Below are 24,677 nucleotides of genomic sequence, written 5' to 3' on the forward strand. Positions count from 1 at the left end.
ATTTCTTCTTTCTCAAAATATTCTCAGAGAGACACTCAACCAGGAGCTCAACCGAGATGCTCTGAAACGTCCAGCATTGAAGATGGTAGCTTATTTGGGTGCTGGGATGGAAGAATCAACCTTCTTTTAGACCTCAGGTGTATTTGGTCTTGAGGATTTTAAAGCCAGGTTGTTATATGTTCTATTCATGGTAACGCTAGGTGTTATCTTGATGCAGAACATTCCTCAAACAAGAACTGGATGGTGGAATAGTCAAGTACAAGCCATCCTTTGCACAGATTGCAAAACCAAACAATGAAGCAGATGGCTGGTGAAAATATTCCACCTGCAGGTCTTGGGTTGCCTCTCACATTATCTGGTACGGGATGGGTTCCTGCAGTTTACGCTTCAAGAGAAATCCTCCCACAGTGAGAACAGCAGCTACAAGCACCATGGCGGTCACAGCCAGAGGAACGTGGGAGCTGGCAGCCGGCGCTGAGCTCCGAGACTCCTCTTTCGCTCGGATGTCAGAGCCCAGCTCTGTGCATGAAAGAGAAAGAGAGGCTTACGTTTGTTTTCTTAAGCCAGTTAATCTCAAAGCTAATTAGGCAAAGAGAACTGGAATTAAAATGTTGCAATCTAGATCTGATCGGAAACCAAATTGCTTTATTGCACATTGTTTCACGAATGATTTGGTGGCCATGTCAAACAAGTAAAGATTATGTCAAGAAATTAAAGAGCAACTAAGAGTTTGTAATGATTACACTCTAAGACCGTAAGATGTTTGTTTTCTGATAGTGGGAACAGCAGCTACAGGACACTGGGAAACAACATTTCCAAGGGGACCTACAGATTGGTTGCTAATAAATAAGAGACATGCCAATCAGGCACAGACAGCAGTGAAAAAATAACATAAATCCTGCAGGGAGACGAGTTACATCTCATCCCTCTTGCCACAGAACTGGATCAATTGCCATTTGACATGTGGCAGCACAAATAAGGGATCTAAACTATGATAGAGAGAAAATAGCTTGTAAACCTTATGAAACAATCTTATAAAAAGTAAAATAATAATAATCCCCCATAAGAATTATAGCAGAGTTGTGAATAAATCAGCAAGGGTATATTTCAGAGCTGGATTTCCTGTCTGAACTGACTCGCAAACGTACAGTAATATACAGTCTCACGTAATTTAAGTTATTTAAACTTACCAATGTTCCTGTTCTCAGCGTGAGCTTCCCGAAGCTGAACAGGTCCAATAACAACATTCACTTTTCCCTGGGAAGAGCCTGCTTTCCTCTTGAACCTACTAACACAGCCTTGATAGCAGCGGGAAGAGTAGTCATTGTACCTGCACACCACCAGCTCACACTGCAGGTAAACTGACGGGTGTCGATTAACAAACGAAAAAGCATTAAATGAAAACCGAGCAACACCACTGTATGGTGAAGAGTAAGAAGAGTAGGTGGGATCCTTAACACACCTGGAAAGATAGAAAATGAGCAGATTAGCTATTGCAAATAGAAACACTGTTACGCTGTCTCTGTGCAATGTGTTTCAAGTTCAAATATAAAACCAGAAGGTAAGGATATAAAAGAACTCTAAAGGATAAAAAAAAAAAAAAAAAGAGTATTTTTTAGCAAGGAGAGAAAATAAGAGACAAAAATGAGTAATGGTGACAGTGATTTCTACCACAATAACGTGTACAGCACAGAAATTTCATAGCTCAGCAAAGTTCATGTAAACATGAATAACTCAAAAATAACTAGTGGTTCTACTGGTTTCTGTGTTTCAGGTATAGGTGAGGACCTGTTTTGCATTTGCAAACAGGATTACCTGTTTGCAAAGAGGACCCTCAAGATTATTGCAGAAAGAGAAAGTGCCCTTTTCTACTCTGGAAAGACAAAACTAACTCTAATACACATATTTTTGGTGAAATAAATGTGTTCTTTAATCCTTTGATGTTTGTAGAGTACCTTGCTTGAGGAATCTCGACACCTGACAGAGATCTCCAGATGTTTCACAGAGCAAGTTGCTAGATTAACTTTCATGTCAATGAGTTCTGCTTCCTGACAATTAACCAGCCTTAAAAGTTACCTAACTTAGATGCTAGTCATTCTGGTTTAATTTAACCACCATGTAAAAAGATCACAATAATCCACCCACAATTGTTACCCTAGAATATTTCAAAATTGTCATTAGTTATCTTTGTGTGTCAAAAACTTCCATTGTACTAGTTTCCCTAGGATTTTAAGTCATCTCATTCTCAGTATATTTTATCCTGCAGTTATATCCCAACACACCTGACATTTATAAGTGAATATTATTGATTTGGGATTCAGTAAATACATTTGCTTTTGACACAGTTCCTTGTAACGTGGATAAAAATGAACTGGAAAGTGATGAGAATCTGTTTGCCCCATCTCCCTGGTGAGTGTCTTGCTCACAAAGCTAGACAGTCTGCTTGATGAATATGTATTTTTATAGACAAGATAAAAAGAAGCCCTCTACAAGAGGAAAACCTTCCTAATAGTGTAAAAAGGGAGGATGTTCACCCAGCAGGCAGGAGGCACTGTGTCACTTCATTAGCCTGTTGCAAGACTGACTTTCACTTAGTAGTAGGTTACTCCACCACAAAGGTTACTCCACCACAAAGGTTACTGGTGTGAACACCCTCCCAGGAGGCAGAGAAATTTAAATCCCAACAAGCACAGAAGGGAAATAAACTAGCATGAGCCTTTCATTCCTGGGACAAAAAGGGACGCTGAGAGACACACTTTTATGCTTCTAGCTCCCTGTCAGTTTTGCATTCTTTATGAGTCCACAACTTTTCCATTTCAAATCAAAAGGCACATTTTCTATCAAATTAAGCGAAATGTTTTGGGTTTTTAGAAGAGTAAGAGAAGGCTGAGGAACTTCTCTACTTTTGGAACTGTTTTGTGTTCTAGTTACGATGCTGTAAAACTCTAATTCTGATGTATGGAAATGTAAAGTCATTGACATCCTTACATTTCATGTATCTGTTTCTGAAACAAATTCAGATCTCAGTTTCTACACTGCCTCCTTGAGTGAAATCTCAGGGCTTGACTGCAACTTCTGGATGGCATTTCTTTGTTATATTATATTTTATTCAGGCTTTGACAAAAAGTCTTTCTCAGAAATGTATTTGTGTTGAGAATTGCAACAAATGTACACTGGCCTTAAATCACCTCTTTCATAAGTGAAGCTTTCAGAGCTATGCATGCATGAGATGATACTTTTAAAATAGTTCTTTAGAAATTTCTTACCCACTTCTGATCAATTCATAGGCCAGTGTTCTAAAATTGCTAGGATCAGGTGATGCCACGCACGTGTCCACAAACACTACCAGATTTGGGTCAGAGCTGTAAAGAGAAGCTTGAAGGAACAAATTCTGATTCAGGTCAACATAGTATGGAAAGTCATGCACTGGCCACAGGAAAGATGATGAATTGTAAAATGTCAAGTTCACATCATATCTGCCATACTGGGTTTCGCTGACATTAATGATGTCATCAGCAATGTACATTACTTGCACCCAGGTGTTCTGGAGCATTTTGCAGTTGATGTACAAGTGAAGGTCCTTTTGCCTCTTGATGATGTAACCAGGAGCAGGCACTTTTATCACATTGGAGTAGATGATCGTTTCATTGTTGCCCTATTTGACATATTAGATAAGTACAAAGTTATCGCATGTAGTCATGTTCACAACCTGTACTATAAACTTCAGTATGTGTCAGGTCCTAGTATTGTCAGAAATAACATATCATACTCAAAAGTTTCAAGCATCTTGGGTGGGATAGTTCACTTAGCCCTCTCTCATACTTCTTTTTCTAGAACATCACTGAAATAGATACAGGAATTACTTAAAACTTGGGAAGGATAAGTAGAAGTGTTTAACAAACGTTAGCCTCCAGAAACACGTTTCTTATCCGTGTTTTAATACTTGTGGGCTACAACACCCTTTGCGATTCATGACAATTTTCCAAATTCCTATTAAGTTTCCCAGTCTTGGAGAGTTCTCCAAAATATTTTGACACCAACCTGTCTACGTGTACCACAGCCATTGTATGGAATGTTGAATATAACCTCAGTCGATGTAATTGTTGGTCTACAATAAGAGTCAGACAAGCTGATGTTCGATACCGAGTAGCCCTGTGATTGGAGATAGTGTCTGTCTACAGCTGCGCGCATGTAGGTTGGCAAGCACACAAGGGCTAGGGAAGAAAAGATGAATTATTAGTGATTTTAGGTACTTGATAATGCTTACATGTTACAACAAATGCAATAGCTACTACCATTTAGGGGAGAATATTCATAAGCCCAACCACTTATTTTTACACCTTAGACATGAATAAGCAATACTCTCTAACAAACTTCAGTTGACCTTTAGTTAGTCTCCTGACAAAAATATGTAGTTTACAATAGGTTTTTGCTGAGACTTTGAGCCTGTATCACTGCTCACACAAAAATGCTAAGAAACGAGAGGTTTTCCTGAATAAGAAACCAAAAACTGTTGTGGAAGGTGTAGAGCTAAATGTGCACACTGGCTTGCAGAAACGCTACTTGGGTGGGAGGGGAACCTGAAACCATCTCCATGATGGTTCACTGAGTCCATGACATGAAAAGCAATGATCCCAAGGAGCATTTGGCCTTTGGGAGAGAGAGACATCTGATGACAGGAACCTACTGGCAACACGCAGCAGGCAGTTACAAAGACAACAGAACAAAACGTGATGGCCATTGTTTGTGCCTGGGGAGGTTGTGAGTGCACATTAGAATAAACTTTCTCACTGGGACTGCAGGACAATACTGGAACAGATCACCCAGAGAAATTGTGGCTTTGAAGATTTCATCCTTAGACCATTTCTAGAGACTCAGCTAGAAAAATTCATTATGGACTTGATCTGGTGTTGGCAATAGCTCTGCATTGAATAGTTGGACTAGGAAGCCTCCAAAGGTGCTTTCTAAACAGTATTTCTATGATTATATGAAGATCTGTCCACAAAGGTATAAAAAATATATGAATAATGAGGTGAGAAGAAGAAAGATTAATTTAGACTGGCCATCTTAGAAAAGGTCTAAAGGCAATTGATTTGATACTTGAAGGATTTTTAAAATGAAAAAATAATTATTGTATGAAAGTGATTGGTCAATAACCAGTTATGAAATTCAAGTAGGAATGTCATCTATGTACAATAACATTAACAAATACTTATTTAGCAAAAAAAAATATCAGGGTATAAAATCTTCTGAGCAAAGAAAACATTAGAAACAGAATGGAAAATTACTGGTGTTCTGGTCTGCTGGAAAGGACTGATACTTAGCATGAAACCCTCTGTTGGAATATCTGGAGTCACTGTGAAATCTGACAGTCATAAAGTTTGAGGTCGATGTGTACGTGAGATCAGAACTAGAACAAATTCTTCCAAGCACAGGAGAAGTATTTGGTGGCCCATCATAGATTTCAATATAGTCATTCTGGCATCCACCTTGCAACCTGAGGAAGAAACATGAATATATAGTAAAATGCATTTGGAAAACTTTGGGTTTTAAGTGCTGAACAAACAATAAAATAAGATCATGCACTCAAACAATTCCCATATAATATTTATAATTAATGTATAAGCATGGAAAATGTGCTTGGGAACTGCGGTTGTAGTTGAGATTTGGGACCCATTTATTTCCCAGACAGGAAGTGGTTTACTTACTGAATGCTTGCAAATGTGAGCATAATGCGGAAATTATTCGTTACTTGTATTTGCCACAGACAATCTGCATTATCTGGATAATTCAAAGGATAAGAAGGACTCTGAAGTGTTCCGGAGGAATTAAAAAGTAAGCCACCACAAATATATTTTCTAGCTGGAAAAAAAACCAAAAAACAAAAACCAAACAAACAAAAAAACCCCCATATAAGTGATTCATTTAGACTTGCTTGGTTAGTTGAAAATACATTTTATGTATCCAAACAATAGGAACAAGAGCCTAAAATCGAGAGAAACCAAACAGTTGTGCTCTTCTCACTCAGGCTACAAGTGTGATGATCTCTTCAGAGAAATCTGACTCTTTCTTGATGTTTTTGCATGTGGTAGGCTTAAGGCATATATCTCTATGAGAGGAAGAAACAGGTGATGGCCCAGACAAAGGAGACAGAGGAGAGGAGAGGAGAGGAGAGGAGAGGAGAGGAGAGGAGAGGAGAGGAGAGGAGAGGAGAGGAGAGGAGAGATGTTCCAAAAAAATGTATACAATCTGAAATCCAGCCCCAGCAACAAAATCAAACAGACATAGGGAAAGAGTATGTAGGATTTAAAGAGCTAGTACCAATAATGATTTTCTTCCAAAAGTAATACAATGTGCAAATAATAAAAAAACAACTTATAAAATACTAATAAATACACCTGCAAACTACTGCATTGAAAACATTAAAAGACGAGACCCACCTATAGTAGTTGATGGTGGAGTGGGAACAGTGGTCATGGCATCTGTTAGGGGAGGAAGAGAAAGAAGCAAGTGAGGACCTTGTGGATGAAGGAGCATGGCCGGGTTTTCTCCCAGCACTGGGAATGCTGGTGCCACCCTGCCACGCGGGCGATGGAGAGCTTGGGGGTCTCAGCCGGGGTGGTCTAGCACGGTGGCAGCAGGGAACACCACAATCCTCGAACACATCTCCAACGCATACCTAAGCGTGGCCGCCAAGGGCCACGGTTTGAAAGCGTGCCTCTCTTTAGGAAGGAAAAGCAAGGGTACCTGAGCACACCACACTGGCATCTTCGCTGTGGGCACAGTTGTGGACACCCCAGCCACGGTGGCTGCACTGGAAGAGGGAGGACTCGCTCCCCGTGCAGTGCACATCGTCCAGGTAGATGTCACCAGAGCCTTGTCCAAAGTGGGCACTTGATGGTGCAGAAACGGCAAAGCCGCAACCCAGCTGCCTGCACACGACCTGGGCATCGTTCAGGTCCCAGTTGTCATCACAGACGGTGCCCCGGCCCCCAGAGTGGTAAATCTCTACGCGCCCCTCGCACCGGTTCGAGCCGTTCGCCAGGCTCAGGGAGGCACCTTGGAAAGGAGGAGACAGGGCAACTTGGGAAAACTGTCCAGCGTGCAAGCACCTTCCCTTGCCGGGGCACTGGCAACGCTCTACGAGTTTCAGGCCACCAGGGCCGTCACCCTCGGCTTGGTTAGGCTGTGCGTTTCCCTGGCGCTGCTCTCCCACGGAGAAGACCAAAGGCCACCCTGTCAGCCACTACCTGGCACCGCCTAAAGCGGTGGCCATGAAGACCGTGACAGATTCAGACCCACCTGGAGGAACGGATGGCGTGAAGCTGGCCGTGGTCGTGCTTGTGGCATCTGTTAGGGGAGGAAGAGAAAGAAGCAAGTGAGGACCTTGTGGATGAAGGAGCATGGCCGGGTTTTCTCCCAGCACTGGGAATGCTGGTGCCACCCTGCCACACGGGCGATGGAGAGCTTGGGGGTCTCAGCCGGGGTGGTCTAACATGGTGGCAGCAGGGAACACCACAATCCTCGAACACATCTCCAACGCATACCTAAGCGTGGCCGCCAAGGGCCACGGTTTGAAAGCATGCCTCTCTTTAGGAAGGAAAAGCAACGGCACCTGAGCACACCACACTGGCATCTTCGCTATGGGCACAGTTGTGGACACCCCAGCCACGGTGGCTGCACTGGAAGAGGGAGGACTCGCTCCCCGTGCAGTGCACATCGTCCAGGTAGATGTCACCAGAGCCTTGTCCAAAGTGGGCACTTGATGGTGCAGAAACGGCAAAGCCGCAACCCAGCTGCCTGCACACGACCTGGGCATCGTTCAGGTCCCAGTTGTCATCACAGACGGTGCCCCGGCCCCCAGAGTGGTAAATCTCTACGCGCCCCTCGCACCGGTTCGAGCCGTTCGCCAGGCTCAGGGAGGCACCTTGGAAAGGAGGAGACAGGGCAACTTGGGAAAACTGTCCAGCGTGCAAGCACCTTCCCTTGCCGGGGCACTGGCAACGCTCTACGAGTTTCAGGCCACCAGGGCCGTCACCCTCGGCTTGGTTAGGCTGTGCGTTTCCCTGGCGCTGCTCTCCCACGGAGAAGACCAAAGGCCACCCTGTCAGCCACTACCTGGCACCGCCTAAAGCGGTGGCCATGAAGACCGTGACAGATTCAGACCCACCTGGAGGAACGGATGGCGTGAAGCTGGCCGTGGTCGTGCTTGTGGCATCTGTTAGGGGAGGAAGAGAAAGAAGCAAGTGAGGACCTTGTGGATGAAGGAGCATGGCCGGGTTTTCTCCCAGCACTGGGAATGCTGGTGCCACCCTGCCACGCGGGCGATGGAGAGCTTGGGGGTCTCAGCCGGGGTGGTCTAGCACGGTGGCAGCAGGGAACAACACAATCCTCGAACACATCTCCAACGCATACCTAAGCGTGGCCGCCAAGGGCCACGGTTTGAAAGCGTGCCTCTCTTTAGGAAGGAAAAGCAACGGCACCTGAGCACACCACACTGGCATCTTCGCTGTGGGCACAGTTGTGGACACCCCAGCCACGGTGGCTGCACTGGAAGAGGGAGGACTCGCTCCCCGTGCAGTGCACATCGTCCAGGTAGATGTCACCAGAGCCTTGTCCAAAGTGGGCACTTGATGGTGCAGAAACGGCAAAGCCGCAACCCAGCTGCCTGCACACGACCTGGGCATCGTTCAGGTCCCAGTTGTCATCACAGACGGTGCCCCGGCCCCCAGAGTGGTAAATCTCTACGCGCCCCTCGCACCGGTTCGAGCCGTTCGCCAGGCTCAGGGAGGCTCCTTGGAAAGGAGGAGACAGGGCAACTTGGGAAAACTGTCCAGCGTGCAAGCACCTTCCCTTGCCGGGGCACTGGCAACGCTCTACGAGTTTCAGGCCACCAGGGCCGTCACCCTCGGCTTGGTTAGGCTGTGCGTTTCCCTGGCGCTGCTCTCCCACGGAGAAGACCAAAGGCCACCCTGTCAGCCACTACCTGGCACCGCCTAAAGCGGTGGCCATGAAGACCGTGACAGATTCAGACCCACCTGGAGGAACGGATGGCGTGAAGCTGGCCGTGGTCGTGCTTGTGGCATCTGTTAGGGGAGGAAGAGAAAGAAGCAAGTGAGGACCTTGTGGATGAAGGAGCATGGCCGGGTTTTCTCCCAGCACTGGGAATGCTGGTGCCACCCTGCCACGCGGGCGATGGAGAGCTTGGGGGTCTCAGCCGGGGTGGTCTAACACGGTGGCAGCAGGGAACACCACAATCCTCGAACACATCTCCAACGCATACCTAAGCGTGGCTGCCAAGGGCCACGGTTTGAAAGCGCGCCTCTCTTTAGGAAGGAAAAGCAACGGCACCTGAGCACACCACACTGGCATCTTCGCTGTGGGCACAGTTGTGGACACCCCAGCCACGGTGGCTGCACTGGAAGAGGGAGGACTCGCTCCCCGTGCAGTGCACATCGTCCAGGTAGATGTCACCAGAGCCTTGTCCAAAGTGGGCACTTGATGGTGCAGAAACGGCAAAGCCGCAACCCAGCTGCCTGCACACGACCTGGGCATCGTTCAGGTCCCAGTTGTCATCACAGACGGTGCCCCGGCCCCCAGAGTGGTAAATCTCTACGCGCCCCTCGCACCGGTTCGAGCCGTTCGCCAGGCTCAGGGAGGCACCTTGGAAAGGAGGAGACAGGGCAACTTGGGAAAACTGTCCAGCGTGCAAGCACCTTCCCTTGCCGGGGCACTGGCAACGCTCTACGAGTTTCAGGCCACCAGGGCCGTCACCCTCGGCTTGGTTAGGCTGTGCGTTTCCCTGGCGCTGCTCTCCCACGGAGAAGACCAAAGGCCACCCTGTCAGCCACTACCTGGCACCGCCTAAAGCGGTGGCCATGAAGACCGTGACAGATTCAGACCCACCTGGAGGAACGGATGGCGTGAAGCTGGCCGTGGTCGTGCTTGTGGCATCTGTTAGGGGAGGAAGAGAAAGAAGCAAGTGAGGACCTTGTGGATGAAGGAGCATGGCCGGGTTTTCTCCCAGCACTGGGAATGCTGGTGCCACCCTGCCACGCGGGCGATGGAGAGCTTGGGGGTCTCAGCCGGGGTGGTCTAGCACGGTGGCAGCAGGGAACAACACAATCCTCGAACACATCTCCAACGCATACCTAAGCGTGGCCGCCAAGGGCCACGGTTTGAAAGCATGCCTCTCTTTAGGAAGGAAAAGCAACGGCACCTGAGCACACCACACTGGCATCTTCGCTGTGGGCACAGTTGTGGACACCCCAGCCACGGTGGCTGCACTGGAAGAGGGAGGACTCGCTCCCCGTGCAGTGCACATCGTCCAGGTAGATGTCACCAGAGCCTTGTCCAAAGTGGGCACTTGATGGTGCAGAAACGGCAAAGCCGCAACCCAGCTGCCTGCACACGACCTGGGCATCGTTCAGGTCCCAGTTGTCATCACAGACGGTGCCCCGGCCCCCAGAGTGGTAAATCTCTACGCGCCCCTCGCACCGGTTCGAGCCGTTCGCCAGGCTCAGGGAGGCTCCTTGGAAAGGAGGAGACAGGGCAACTTGGGAAAACTGTCCAGCGTGCAAGCACCTTCCCTTGCCGGGGCACTGGCAACGCTCTACGAGTTTCAGGCCACCAGGGCCGTCACCCTCGGCTTGGTTAGGCTGTGCGTTTCCCTGGCGCTGCTCTCCCACGGAGAAGACCAAAGGCCACCCTGTCAGCCACTACCTGGCACCGCCTAAAGCGGTGGCCATGAAGACCGTGACAGATTCAGACCCACCTGGAGGAACGGATGGCGTGAAGCTGGCCGTGGTCGTGCTTGTGGCATCTGTTAGGGGAGGAAGAGAAAGAAGCAAGTGAGGACCTTGTGGATGAAGGAGCATGGCCGGGTTTTCTCCCAGCACTGGGAATGCTGGCGCCACCCTGCCACGTGGGCGATGGAGAGCTTGGGGGTCTCAGCCGGGGTGGTCTAACTTGGTAGAAATAATGAAAATACAGTCTGTAAACAGATACTCATAACATTTCCTCATCACGGAGACAACTGGGGTTTTTTTTGTTTTCCAATTTTTTTTTTTAATTTTCTGATGCATTGAAACATGGAAGTTCAGGCTTGGTAAGGTTTTGAGCCATCTTCTGTTTCAAAATGTCTCTTCTCATTGGTCGAGTTCTATTAGTTGATTCCTAAAATTCCCTTCCTCCCTAACCATCTGTGGTTGTATGATTTTATAATTCTATGATTCCTGTAAAGCAGTGCTTTTAGAGGGTGACTAAATTTGATAATGCCAGTGATAAACAAATTTAGTTAAATATGTTTTCCCTAGAGACATGCATGTTTTGGGACGCGGTGCAATCCGTCTTGGAGGTTTGGTCTCTCCAGGTGTTTATGCCACATGTGCAATGCACTCAAGGGCATGACACGCTGACCCATGCCGTGGCCTGGGTTGTGTGGTTCACAGCACCGTGCTCCTACCTGTCCCACCTTCCACCAAGCAACTTCAGACCCCTGAGCTGGGCTATTAACTAGTACATCCAAAAAGTAACACATAGGCAGAATACATGAAAAAGGCAGACGCAGCTGGAGACATTGGCATGGTGACAGTTCGTGTCCCGACATTTGAAACTGTAAAGGAAAGAAGTGAAAGGAGGAAGTGAGGAACTTTCAGCTTCATAAAAGTATGTTGATTACCTGTCCCAGATCCATAAATTTCACTTGAGGCAATAGTTTTATAGATGGCAAACAAAACAGTGGTGAGGAACTTTTTTCTAAAGAGACATACTCATTCCACATGGTCACTAGTCCGGCAGTAAACTGACACTCACAGCTTTGGACAATACAGACAAGACAGGTGTCACGGAGATTTGTTGAAAAATGAATTTTAAGAAAATGATGTGTTGCATATTTTGCCCACTGATATGCATCGACTGAGGATACAGAGGCATCCCTTCCTCTAGGACACGTTAGTAATGAATTTTTAAAACTTCTTTATTAATCTGTTAAGAATAAAACTTTGCTGTTAATATTTGCCATGCTTCCCTGTCTTACCACTCTTAGGGTTATGAAAATCAAGGGACAAAGCCTATGCATTGTATGCATTCGTAATTGTGATGGTAATTCATTTGTCTCTGAAAAAATATATATCATAGTATCATAGAATGGTTAGGGTTGGAAGGGACCTCAAAGATCATCTAGTTCCAACCCCCTGCCATGGGCAGGGACACCCTCCACTAGCCCAGGTTGCCCAAAGCCCCATCCAACCTGGTCTTAAACACTTCCAGGGATGGGGCATCCACAGCTTCTCTGGGCAACCTGTGCCAGTGGCTCACCACTCTAACAGTAAAGAATTTCTTTCTAACATCTAATCTAAATCAACCCTCCTAATCTAAATCAACCCTCCTTCAGCTTAAACCCATAATACATATAATACATATATAAATATGTATACAGGAACAAGTGATGGTTGACCTGATTGTCAGAAATGGGCTTTTGTGGGTTTTGGTTTTTTTGTGTTTTTTTTTTTTTTTTCTTTCTCTTTGCTTTGATGACCTACATGTTGCTCTTTGCTGTGCAATTTGTCAAATAAATGCAAGACCATTTCCAGTGCTAGGTCAGGTCAGCCATAACTTTGTGTAACCGCAAGAAGTCTTGAAAACCTCCAAGGACAGGGCTTCTCCAACCTCTGTGGTAGACCTAAGCAGAATGTTTATGTAAAATGTTTGAATGATTAAGGTATAAGGTAGCTCCCTTCTGTCAAACTCAATTGAATGTGGCTAATATATTCAAAAGACAGTGCTGCACCATAAGGTCAATCTGCATGAGAGAACATCTTACGAAGCATCATACAAGCACCACAGCAAAATGCGCTCTTGTATACTAAAACTGTGGTGTAAAGTCATGGGAAATGAGAGGTAACTAGTGGTGCCACATTCCACAAGGGCTTGGTAGCCTTCCAAAGGTGCACCTGAAGGCACAGGAGCAAAAGTTGAAGTAAAGGAAGAGCAGCAGCCAAGCTCTGAAATGGATCAAAATTATCTTTTCAATTAAGACTGTAAACAGAGGCAACAGAGGGCAAATCTGCTATATAGCAAACTGATTTTTCATAAATGTAGGTTTGGATCAATGTTCTGTCAGACTAAAGAAGTAGTTTGGATTTTTGACTAATATTTTAATTTTCTGTAGCAATTCTTAGTGTGTATTTGCTAGCAATAATGGACAGAAGGTGCTGGGAGCTAAATAAACCAAGCATTGCACAGACTTACTGTCATCACAATAAAAAGAAACAGTCAAAATAGAGAAAGATGTGACTGTAGAATATTTGTGGTACTTCCTTTAAATCTGCACTTCTAATTTGAAATACCCACAGTATTTTTAGTTGTTGAACACGTTATTTATCTGTGACTTGTTATTTTTTTCTGCAAACTTAAATGCATAGAGAAAACCATGTAAAACAAGTATAAAGAAAACTTGCATAAGGCATTCATTTCATATCTAATAGGAAAAATATATTCACGATTTTAATTAAAAAAAAAAATAGTGACATCCTTAGCCATGGTCCGTGGTCTGATACAGCATTTTAAAAGTGCTGTGTATTTCTCAAGCCTTTTTTATTTTGAGTAGCACACACAAAATACTTGGTAATTCCCACACATTCAAAAAGTTACTTTATACAGTGAGACAGATATCAGACCTTAATGTAAAATGAACAACAAACAGCAATCACTATATAAACTCCTCCTTCACTTCCAGGCTCAGTCATGTAAACTCTCTTGGGTTTCATGATTAAAATATATATGCTTGTAGTGGGGGAAATGTTTTGGAAAGCCAGAGTAACTTTCAGTAAGTAATGGTTCATGCCTTCTTCAAAATTGCAGAGCTTGATTTAAACCAAACTAAAAACCCCAATGCTCTTTTCAACCCTCCTCAACTGAAGTGCTTCTCTTTAAGAAGTAATGTATAAGCCATGGGTTTGAGTTATGTTTATATAACATATACTTTATTCAAATCATCCCTCATCTGAATAATACGCTGTAAGTCATTGTGAATGTGAGTTAGGCTGCCTACAAAAATTTCAAACTCCGGCTTGCATTCGGTGTTACTTTTTGGGCTTCTTTGTTCTATTGTTTTGTTTATATAAATGTCTCTTATTCTGATTTTCTTGGCTTAGTTTTTGTTTCTCTGTTTTCTATTTTTATAAATCAAACATTTTTTACTGTCTTTTTGAAAGCAGGGGGCAAAACAAGCAATACACTGTAGATCCCTCATACCCCCAGGATATGATGGATGTTGTTTTCTTATTTATAGCTGCAAAGAACAGTCAGAAGAAATTCCTAGCAGGAGCATAACACTTCAGATCTCTTCTCTGAAGGAGGAGTGATAGCTATGCCTTTTTTTTTTTTTTTTTTTTTTTTTGCCTTGCTCTTATGAGTGATTGTGCCTGAATTATATCAGGGAAGTCACTGTGCCAAGGCACAGTGAGGGGTTGGAAGGCATGATACAACTCAAGAGGTGACTGCTGGGAATAGTAAATCTATGGACAGCATTCAGAAAGTCCTCAGTGATAGTAGATATTCATTTCTGAAAAAACCCAACCCTGTTCTGATTTGCATGTGTAAATGTGCAGACGGGATTGTTACAGTATCCAGATTTTTATTCCACGTACATGAAAGTCTGAAGGGCACAACTGTAAGCAATATGCACACCTCTGGGACATCATGTTACTGTATGGGATAGCAACTGTGTCTTACTATTGTGCTGCCATTAAATTACATAAAGTTAAATAAGTATTGGGTCGTTCCATGTCCATCTGCAAGGTTGAATTTGAAGTCTTTTAATGCAAATATGCATTGCAGCCAAAGAAACTATATTCCCTCTTAATTCCATACTGAAAACCACAGATTTATAGAAACAAAGTCTTTCAGTAGTATTTTCACACTAGTGTTTTTTTTTTTAATTTGGTTTAAACTATGCTACAAGATGCTACTGCAAAACAGAGTAATATTAATTTCATTGCACTAAATTTACTTCAACATGAATAATAGTTAATCATGATATCAATTGGTTCATATTTTTAATAAGACAATATGATGCTATCTAATTGCCGTCTGTCTGTCTTGTAATCTTCGCACAAAGTCGATTATACTAGCATGTAAGTTACATGTATGGAACCAATGTAGCGAAGTGAGACATCCCCTTTCTCCTACCTTTTTTGGAAGAATGTTCTTTAAAGATTTTAAGTGGTTTACCTGAGGTGGCATCCAGGAGAGCTGTTTTTAAGAGGAATAACCACAGCAAGTTCTTGGTGGTACCCATCTTGTCAAGAGATGCCAATAAAGCAGAGCATCAGAATTTATACTCCATACCTGTGAAAGGGTGAGGCTCCCAAGGTCGGTCTGGCCCACGTTATGTCTGATTTCTTATGCAATATTTTTATGACTATCTGATATTTACAGAATGATTATATATGAACAGTAAATTTTCCATTTCCTGGATACTGCCTTTGTAACAAATTATCTTGGTGTGCAGGCCCAGCATTACCTTTGGAACCAGATTGGTGAATCTACGTGTTTCTTTACCCTCACCATCCCAATTTTATTTATATGCTGCTTGTAGCTAATGACTTAAGCAGACTGTAACGCATTGCAAGGTGAGGCAATAAATTAATCTCAGGCTTTCTGATAAATCCTTCAGCAGATATCCCTCGTCTCATAAATGTTTATATTTCTGATAGTTTCCACTTGAAATTATGAGCTTGTCACGATATTGCACTTCTACTGTTTCTCTTCGTCTGATGAGGATGCTAGAAGCTAGAAACAGGCCAGTTGTTGGTCTAATATTCCACTCATTACACGTCACCCAGGCTGTACCTCACTGTTCATTTTGGCTATGATACAAATGGTAACCAAACTGCAATAGTTGACATAACTCATGATTCCCGCTGGTGTATTCCAACCTTCCCCCCGCAGAAAAACACAGCTTGGGTCTAGAGACAAAGGGAATAAAGAATCTTCTTTCTGTAAAGGTTCACAGTGCTAGAACAGAGGAAGGAAAGACAAAAGGCCAGAGTCCAGAAACAGAATCAGAAGCTGTCAAAGCAGTCACTGAGAAGAGCAGACTGGAGGACAATGGTAAATACAACTGATTGTACTCAGATGTTAGTAAAGAAATGTAAGCCTGAACATTGCTATTCACAGCTCTACTGTTCCTGACTTCCTGACAAGGAAAGCAAAAACAGTACCACGTGCTCAGTGGAGTGATCACACACTGTCATTGGGAAGGGGCTATGGGGTCATGAGGCTGCCTCTAAATTCTTGAAAAATAAGACTTTTGTACAGACCAAGGAGCCCAAGCAGCTGGAAAGCAGTTTTGCAGAAAAGGACCTGGACATCCTCCTGAATGACTTGACCATGAGCCACCAATGTGCCCTTGCAGCAAAGATGGCCAGTAGCATCCTGGCACTGCATTCAGAGAAGCACTTCCAGCAGGTCAAGGGAGGTGATCGCCCCTCTACTCAGCACTGGTCAGACACACCTGGGGTGCAGGTTGCTGTTCTGGGCTCCCCAGTACAAGAGAGACATGGACATACTGGAGCAAGTCTAGCAAAGGGCCACTAAGATGATTAAGGGACTGTAGCATCTCTCATATGAGGAGAGGCCCAGAGAAGAGAAGGCTCAGGGGGATTTCATCAATGTGTCCAATATCTGATGGGATGGAATCAAGACAGAACCAGGCTCTTCTCAGTGGTACCTGGTAGCAGAATGAGAAGCAATGGACATGAACATAAGAAAAAAGAATTCCACTGTGAGTGTGGTCAAGCAATGGAATAGGTTGCCCAGCGAGGTTGTAGATTCCTCCATTCTTCAAGATATTCAAACACAACTGGATATAGTCCTGAGAAACCTGCTTTCTCTGACCCTACTTTGAGCAATGGGATGGACTAGACAATCTCCAGATCATCCAGCCTTAGCTGGTCTGTGACCCTGTGACCAGAAAATTTATGGATGACGTCAAGGAGATTCAAGAACAGAGAAGGACTAAATGTGCTGTGATTAGATTTATTGGCAACAATTAAATCTGCTAGCATAATTCTTTAACACAAACTTGGCTGTCAGAGCTCTTGCCAAGTGTCACCAATTCCAGCTTCCTGGTGCATTTCTGAAATTTCCAGTAAATGTTCTTTGACTGATATGAGGACCTATGTCTTCAGGCTTGATAAGGCACCTTTGATTTCCAGCTGTTAAAGTGTCAGTGTCCTCTGTACAAAATACACCTTAGATTCCCTCTCCTTTCTATTGCACATACTGCAAAATAAAGTGCCATAAAACCCTGTAAATAACCTGATATATGAGGCTGCATTCCTGATAACAGTAATCTGTTGCTGTTCTCACACCAGTAGGAAATGGAAACTATTGCCTCGGCTCTTGATCATGTATCACTGAGAGAGAATATATGGGATTGAATTTGTCTTACCATAATACAAAAGATATCAGGCACATGAAACCTAAAGAAGTTTGTCTAAGAAAATGAGCTTCAGTTCACTCCTATCTTCTATCAGAGGTCAGCCATTTGCTGGAACATGTGTTCACTACATTACATTGTTATACTTGGATTAAAGAAACAAATTTTACATTTTCCATGCAATTTCAATAAAAAATGCAGGTCCAAACTACCAAAGATTGAATTTTTCAAACACAGTTGTTATTTTAGTGGCAGTTAGAGCTGTTAAAGACTATAGAAAGCTCTGCCATCTCCTTTGATTAATTATTTTCTTTCCATTTGAGAAAGAAAAAAAAATTAAAAGATTTTACTTACTATAACACTCTGTGTTCTAGATCCATGGAATGATTTTCTCCCATGTGCTTCTTGCAGAAGGGAGCCTGAACAAGTCAGTCTTCACATTGACCCTTTGTATCTGCACAGGAATGCTCTGCAGGACTTAAGTTCTTAGGTATGTTCTCATTCAATGTTGTACACAGATGGGTAATACCCCATCAAGAGAGCGCCCAGTATTTCTCAGAATTTCACTCTTGGCCTGCTTTGCTTTGTTCCTACTACAGGAGAAAAGTTCAGTTGTAAGTCTAAGAAAGTGGCAAAAATAAGTATCAGAAATCTTATGAAGAGCTATATACAAGTGAAATAAATCTGTACGGCATCTGTACCTAAGTCTAACATTTGGATAGTGTCCTGGTTGGGTAGGGTCTCATATCCACAAAACAATCTGGAAAAGCTAAGGAAATTTTGAATCAAGAATTTGCAGCAACATCCCATTTCTTGAATGCTCTTCCCCACTTTGAACTGATTCTTTCTGCCTGTAGCAGAAAAGTCAATAGCCAAGTTTTAGCTTGTATGTAACCTCATTGTCACCATTGTTTGTCAGCACATTTGCATTTGAAATCTGAGTACAGCCATATTGGATGAAGTAGAGTGATTTTTCTTCCCTTGTTCAGACTTAATCAGGCAGAAATATAGAGGCTGTATACAGCCTTTTGGTGGTTTTCTTGAGGCTGGGCACTTCAGGCACCTATATTATTCTGCATATGCCTACATGGCAGCTGCTGTTCAGCTAGATGGCTGACTGCCTTTATCTGACGTGCAGAGTCGACTATATGCCCTTAATCCTTTTATATACCTGTTTACATTTCTTATTAAATATTATACGTACCAAAAAATGAATATATATTCTCCTAAATTCATAAATACCTTTCTATAAATATTTCAAGTGGTACATTACAAAATCCAGTGGCAGACCACACCATTTGATTTGGTCATGCCTAAACCAACAATCCAATCTTGCATCTTTTACTGTCCCTCCAATTACCTCCTTATTTTAACAGTCACTCGTTTCATGCTATTTTCACCTTTTTAACAGTTTTACCACATTTGCTTTCTCATTGCCCGCTCTCTTATTTGACTTGAATTCTTCTGTAGATCTCTAGTCTTCTGATCTCTGATTTCTATGCACTGCTCTGCTTGCACCTTCCCCACTGGGCCTGGCAAAAGCAGGCTAAAGCACGGCGGAGGTGGCTGGCAACACCTAGCTAAAGGCTGAGCAGAATTTCACAGTGCTTATAGTTAATTAGTGATACATAATTCATACATTTTTTGGACACTTGTGTTCTGTGAGCTTCCCTGCACTATCTGCCAGTGTCAAGGAACTTCTTAACATTTACAGACCCTGGACGGCCAGGGTCCAACGAAGATGATTTGGGAACATGTAGTACAGCTGCCTTCTGGTGATATGCCTGGGGTGTGGGATGTACAAGCAGTCTTCAAGGATGCAAGCCAACCTGCAAGCCACTCTCCCATCGTATGATCCGACCTTTTCTCATAGCATGACACGTGCATTTTCATCACATAATGAATGAAGGTCCTTAACAGTCAGAACATTCAAAGGGTCTTTGAAAAAGAGTGTGAGTACAATCTCGGTGAACGCTTCTTTTGAGCCATATCTGCTCCTGTTGTACTCTACCCTACAGCTGCATCCTTTCCCTCTGCTTTATATCTCATCCTCAAGTCTTGCCTTCTAGCCTCTTTTCATGCCCGTCTATTCGAACCATCCTCAGATCTTTGAAGCACTTTTAGTTGAGTGATTTTTAGTCTTCAAGTAATGCCAGTTTCCTTTCTAAGCCTTGCTGAGATAAAATATACCAGATGTGGGGGAGCCTGAGGCAGCTGGCTTCTGAAAGAGAAGGTGTGAACCGAGAAGACAACTTGGCTCCAAGACTTCTAGCTTTCTTCAGTGTTACCATCTGTTGCCCTTTACTTCCTGACCTTGCCTCCAAACCTGGAGAAGGACCAGCAGGAAGGAAATGATGCTGTTGGTTGCCAAAGGGAATTGCTCAAGGAAAATAATCGCTTCATGTGCAAAAATACCTAGATGCATGAAAAGCCACCAAAACAAAACCAGAGACAGTCATCAGAGTTGTTGCACACTGCAGGTGCGTGTTTTTTGATTTATGTATCACCCAAGGAAACCCCAGGAAAGCATATAGGGAAGTAACATGCATTTCTTTCTGTGTGAAAGATTATTTCAATATAAGACACAGAAAAGCCAGTCATTCAGCAGTTTCATGGTGATTGCTTCTCAGCACCAATCAACTTATGTGTTGCTCAACTTTTATGCTACTTTACAGCTGATACAAGCTGATAAACAGCAAAGTGCTCCTACAGAAAGCTAAAAGTGACCTTGTGGTTTAATCCTAGCTGGTAACTAAGCATCACTCATTGGTCACTCCCTCCCTGGTGGGATGGGGGAGAGAATTGGAAGGGTAAAAGTGAGAAAAGTTGTGGGTTGAGATAAAGACAGTTTAATAGGTAAAAATTGCATAAACATACCAAATGAATTATATTATCATGGATAATGGGAAATTCCAAGAAACTTACTCCCTACCCTAAAGCCCAGCCAAAACACAAACTCCTTGCCAACACTTCTCTTCTTTCTTACAAACTCCATGCAATTAGCATTTTTGGTGTTGACCAAAATGTGCTATTGAGAAGGCTGTTTATAGCTATTGCTAATCAATACACAAATCCCTTATGTCTACATCACTCAAGCAACAATAATACTGCCTGCTGTTAAATTGTTAGAGATGTACAGAGTCTTATCCTGACAAAATAATGACTATTTAAACTTTTGACAGTTCTATTCTCAGTGCTATCATTTCAAAACTGGATGTCTCACCAACAACATCCATCTCTTCTTCAGGAAATCTTGTACGGTTCCTGACCTTGTAGTACAACTGTGGATGGTTAGGAAGATCACTTGCATGGATCGCACATTGTCATTCACACTTCCAAGAAGATATTTAAACCTGGCATTATGCTGATAAGGTGACTGGTATGGAGCGTAGGAAGTTTTGCACATCTAGAAATAATTTTTTTAAAATTAGGATTTATAAATATGTTCCAAAATAAATCACTTATATTGAACTTGCCCCATATGGAAGAATTGGCCATGTCTAAATCTGTTACAAGAAATACATCTGAAACTCAAAGATAGCTTAACCCAAAGAACACATTCAGCTCTGGATCCTTTAAGTGACAATCATAAGATTAAAGATAACTACTATATCTAATTGCATAATTCTGAATAAAAAAGCTAGATCCTTTCAGATCTTTGATTAGTGCAAGGAAGAAATGCCATGAAAAGTATTAAAAAATGTTAAGAAAGATGATAGATGCAAACATCAATATAGGTCTACTTTAAATGATAAATCAAGGTTGTGTGCCAAAATAGTATGTTTGCCTAAATGTTAGGGTTTCTTTCCTGTGGCATTTTGACTTAGGAATGTGTACATTTGATAGTTAAAATCTGCACCAAAGAAAAAAAAATAAATTAAAAAAAAATTCTTCATATCTCTGGTCTAATACCTGGTCCAATATAACCTAGTTTTCTGAGCTGTATGTTTTATTTTCCCTGAATCAGAAATGTAGAAAGGTAACAGGTGAGGTGCAGTATGCACCGTTTCTTTTTTTCTTTCTTTTTTCTTTTTTGTTCCTATCTAACTGAGCAAATAATTTCTGTCAGTGTGCTTTTTATAATATGAGGGTTGCCCTGCATGTGATAATCTGTGAGGCAACTGGAGCGTAGTGTTTACTAAATGGATGGGTGACAACAAATACAAACACACCTCACCTGGTCCTCTCCCTACCCCCCATTACTAGATATTATATAACAATTTGTAGACAGGAAAAAGAAGTTAGTGAATTTTGCCACATAGATGAAGTAAATTTTATACCTATATTGCTGTGTTAGATATTGCACTATGTATTGACATTTGCCTGGGAGCCAAGATAGGTCGTTAAAATCAAATATTAGAATGAGCAACAAAACTTTGCAAATGTTTAACTAAGTTATGTGCATAACTGTTCTGCTATAAATAGTCTCCCCAAATCTTTGGAAATCATCGAGGTAATTAAATGTTTGCCTTAATCTCTGCCAGATCAGACCTCCGATTCACTTCTCAAAGTCTATTATGAAGACATTTGCCAAAATGCTTACCGCTCAACCGATGCCCTCTGTTTATAAATTTCACAACCAGGGTGCATACCGAGGGCAACATACCTCAACCTCCATGTTGGAAAACTCCCAAAGGTCCAACCAGATTGTGCTATGCCTTTCTATAGAGCCTGGCACATCTGGAGCATGGCCGTACCAACGCCAAGCAGTAGGTTTTGTTCTTTAGCATGAAGAGAAAACACAGGAATGGTCTTGGGTAGTCTGAGCAAGTGATGAGGTCTTCAGGCTGTGCTTGCCAGAAGAGAGCCTAGAAGTTAGCATAATGCATGGCCAGGCACTGGCCACATTAACTGACTGTCCAAGTGCTCACCGCCTGCTGAGAAGGCTAGGCAAAGCTTAGCTGCCTAACCCTGCCACTTCAGACCTTGCGAACATATCCTTGTTAGATAAGAGGAATTTTGTATTAGTCTATTCCCCCCAAAAAAAGTCGAAGGAAAGAAAAGCAGGGGGGAAAGGTGATGGAGGTGCCTTAAAGTGAGGTGATATGAAATATATTTCACTGACATTCAGTTTTATTAGATTGATTGTATGCCCAACGAATATGGTCTAAGAACAGTGTGGATCTGTAGAAATGTTTAAAATACTCTAAAATACTTTAGAAATATTCTGCATTTAACTTGTTTGCAAGTTATCTGAGTCTCATATATCTCACCCCCTGTACAACCTACATTTTTTTTCCTGAGCATTTCACTGTGCTGCAACTGCCTTTGGCTTTGGCATTCCCTGGTTCACGTGAGTACAATAAGACAATGAATCTACTCTGTCATGTTATAAGGATGCATGAGTCATCCCTTAATAAAGAAAAAGACAATAGCCTTTGACTTATTGCATTGTGCCCTTTGTAGCTGCCACTCTACAGTGTTGTAGGATGATTGGTGTAGTTTTGAACCAAGAACCTGAGCTAAGAATAGTAATAATTCAGGCTTTTACTGAACTGACAAAAAGCCTTGAAAGAGAAATAAAACTACCACAAGTCTTTTAAAATGAGAATTAGCAGAGCACTTAAGGAAAAAATTATTAAAAAAAGAAAATGTAAGAGTAGATGTTAGTTATTAACAACCGTTATTTGTATTTACTAAGAGCACTTTAATTACTTTAATGACTTTTGACCTAAAATTGAAGATTTGATGGATAGATGGAGGAGACTCAGCTTACATAACCAAAGAGTGGTGGGGGAAACTTTAAACCTTAGTGCAAATATGATAGTGTAAATACCACTATAGTGACACTCATATCTTTTCTATTAATTCACCAGTATTTAAGAGGGGGAAATTATGTAGGTTGTAGTTTCATGATAACAGAAATTTATTATAGCCCTTTGATTACTCCACATACTTTGGTTTTATACATTAAGTACTTCTGAATCATTAAACTTTCATCTAGTTCAGTCCTCAATGTATAGCCTTTTACCTTTGTTCTTCTTCAGAATCTTTCCACAGAAAAATTTCCCCCGGCTGTATGCAATTACATTATCACAGTGGTAAGTCAAAAGGCACTGAAGTCTTCTCTAGGTTTTTTCCCCTGGGAACTTTTGAACATGTTCCAAAGCAAGAGGCTGTGACAGTAGCTCAGTTTGCCCATTCACAGCTCTAATTACACCTAAGCAGATTACCCTTGCTTTCTGCACTATCCTAAGCTATTAAATGTTGCCATAAAGGTACCAAAGGTCTGTTGACTCAAGTGGAGGTGCCCTGAGAGCAGCCATTGAAGTCTATTTCCACCTGCCTTGGCCACAGTCCAGGGTCAGCCTTGATGACACACAGTCCAGCGCTAAGGATGAAAACGCACTTTCCAGAGACATGAAAGCAAAGCTGCTCTGCAATGAGGGCTCCGATGAGGTGTGCTCCACTGTCAACAGCATCACGCTCTGCCTCTGCTGTGCCCCATCTTGTGCTGTGGTCACCAGAGGTGCAGCAGGAGAGCAGCCCGACTCGTGCAGGCAGCCACAGGCAGCGGACAAGGAAGCACAGCACTTCTTCAAGGCACCATCTTCTTCAAAGATCTTTCCAGAATCCACCTTCTGATGGCCTGGCACATGAGGATCTCCCGGTATCTCAGTCCAGCTTGCACTATCCACAATATGTAGCTGTTTGGGAAAACAGGTGGAGGAGAAGACTTGCAGTTGGCTGATGGCTGTGATAGGGTTTGGCTTCTGAAAGCTGCAGTTGGGTAGTCAAGGCTGATGCCGTGTCAGTTTATACAGCAGTTTGTTCCTAGAGCCCTGTGATGACCAGATGTTATGTGCAACGGTTACCTGGCGGGGCAAATTGTGCTAGGTCACCTCTGCAACCCCCATAGCACTGACCCAGCAGAGCTGTGCCATGCCCCGAGGAGGAGGCAGGGGTGCTGCAGCCTGGAGCAGGAGGGTTGCAGATGGGCATTTGTGGAGTGGCATCCTTTTTGCCATCCTGTGACCACCAAGATGTTTGTGCCACGCAGCACTCCAGGAAGGCACTATGAGCCCCAGTGATGTTCACTTGTTGCTGCTAGTTGTCTTTTTCTCCTGCAGAAATGCAAGCAGATAAATTGGCACCTTTGCCTGATCTGAAGCAGAGCTCTGGTACCTAAAAAAGCTATACTGATTTCATTTGAGCTTATTTATTGGCTAAGAAAAAAACAAAAGAAATACCAAAACTAAACATGGCACTGTTGTTTCCCAGAATTGCTTTT

At 43.1% G+C, this 24,677-nt stretch overlaps 1 protein-coding gene across 1 annotated transcript; it reads right to left on the reverse strand.

The window, feature by feature from the left end:
- Window positions 1-346: 346 nt before the first annotated feature.
- On the reverse strand, window positions 347-10,877 carry LOC104643240 (scavenger receptor cysteine-rich domain-containing protein DMBT1). Its single transcript, XM_075757669.1, is given in 14 exon segments — window positions 347-519; window positions 1,191-1,462; window positions 3,267-3,655; window positions 4,042-4,214; window positions 5,289-5,497; window positions 5,709-5,862; window positions 6,441-6,482; window positions 6,652-6,679; window positions 6,740-7,062; window positions 7,607-7,927; window positions 8,484-8,829; window positions 9,347-9,697; window positions 10,176-10,531; window positions 10,775-10,877. Coding segments are annotated over 14 exon segments (3,240 nt in total).
- Window positions 10,878-24,677: the final 13,800 nt, after the last annotated feature.

Source organism: Balearica regulorum, chromosome 7 (genome assembly GCF_011004875.1).
Source record: "Balearica regulorum gibbericeps isolate bBalReg1 chromosome 7, bBalReg1.pri, whole genome shotgun sequence".
Taxonomy (NCBI): domain Eukaryota; kingdom Metazoa; phylum Chordata; class Aves; order Gruiformes; family Gruidae; genus Balearica; species Balearica regulorum.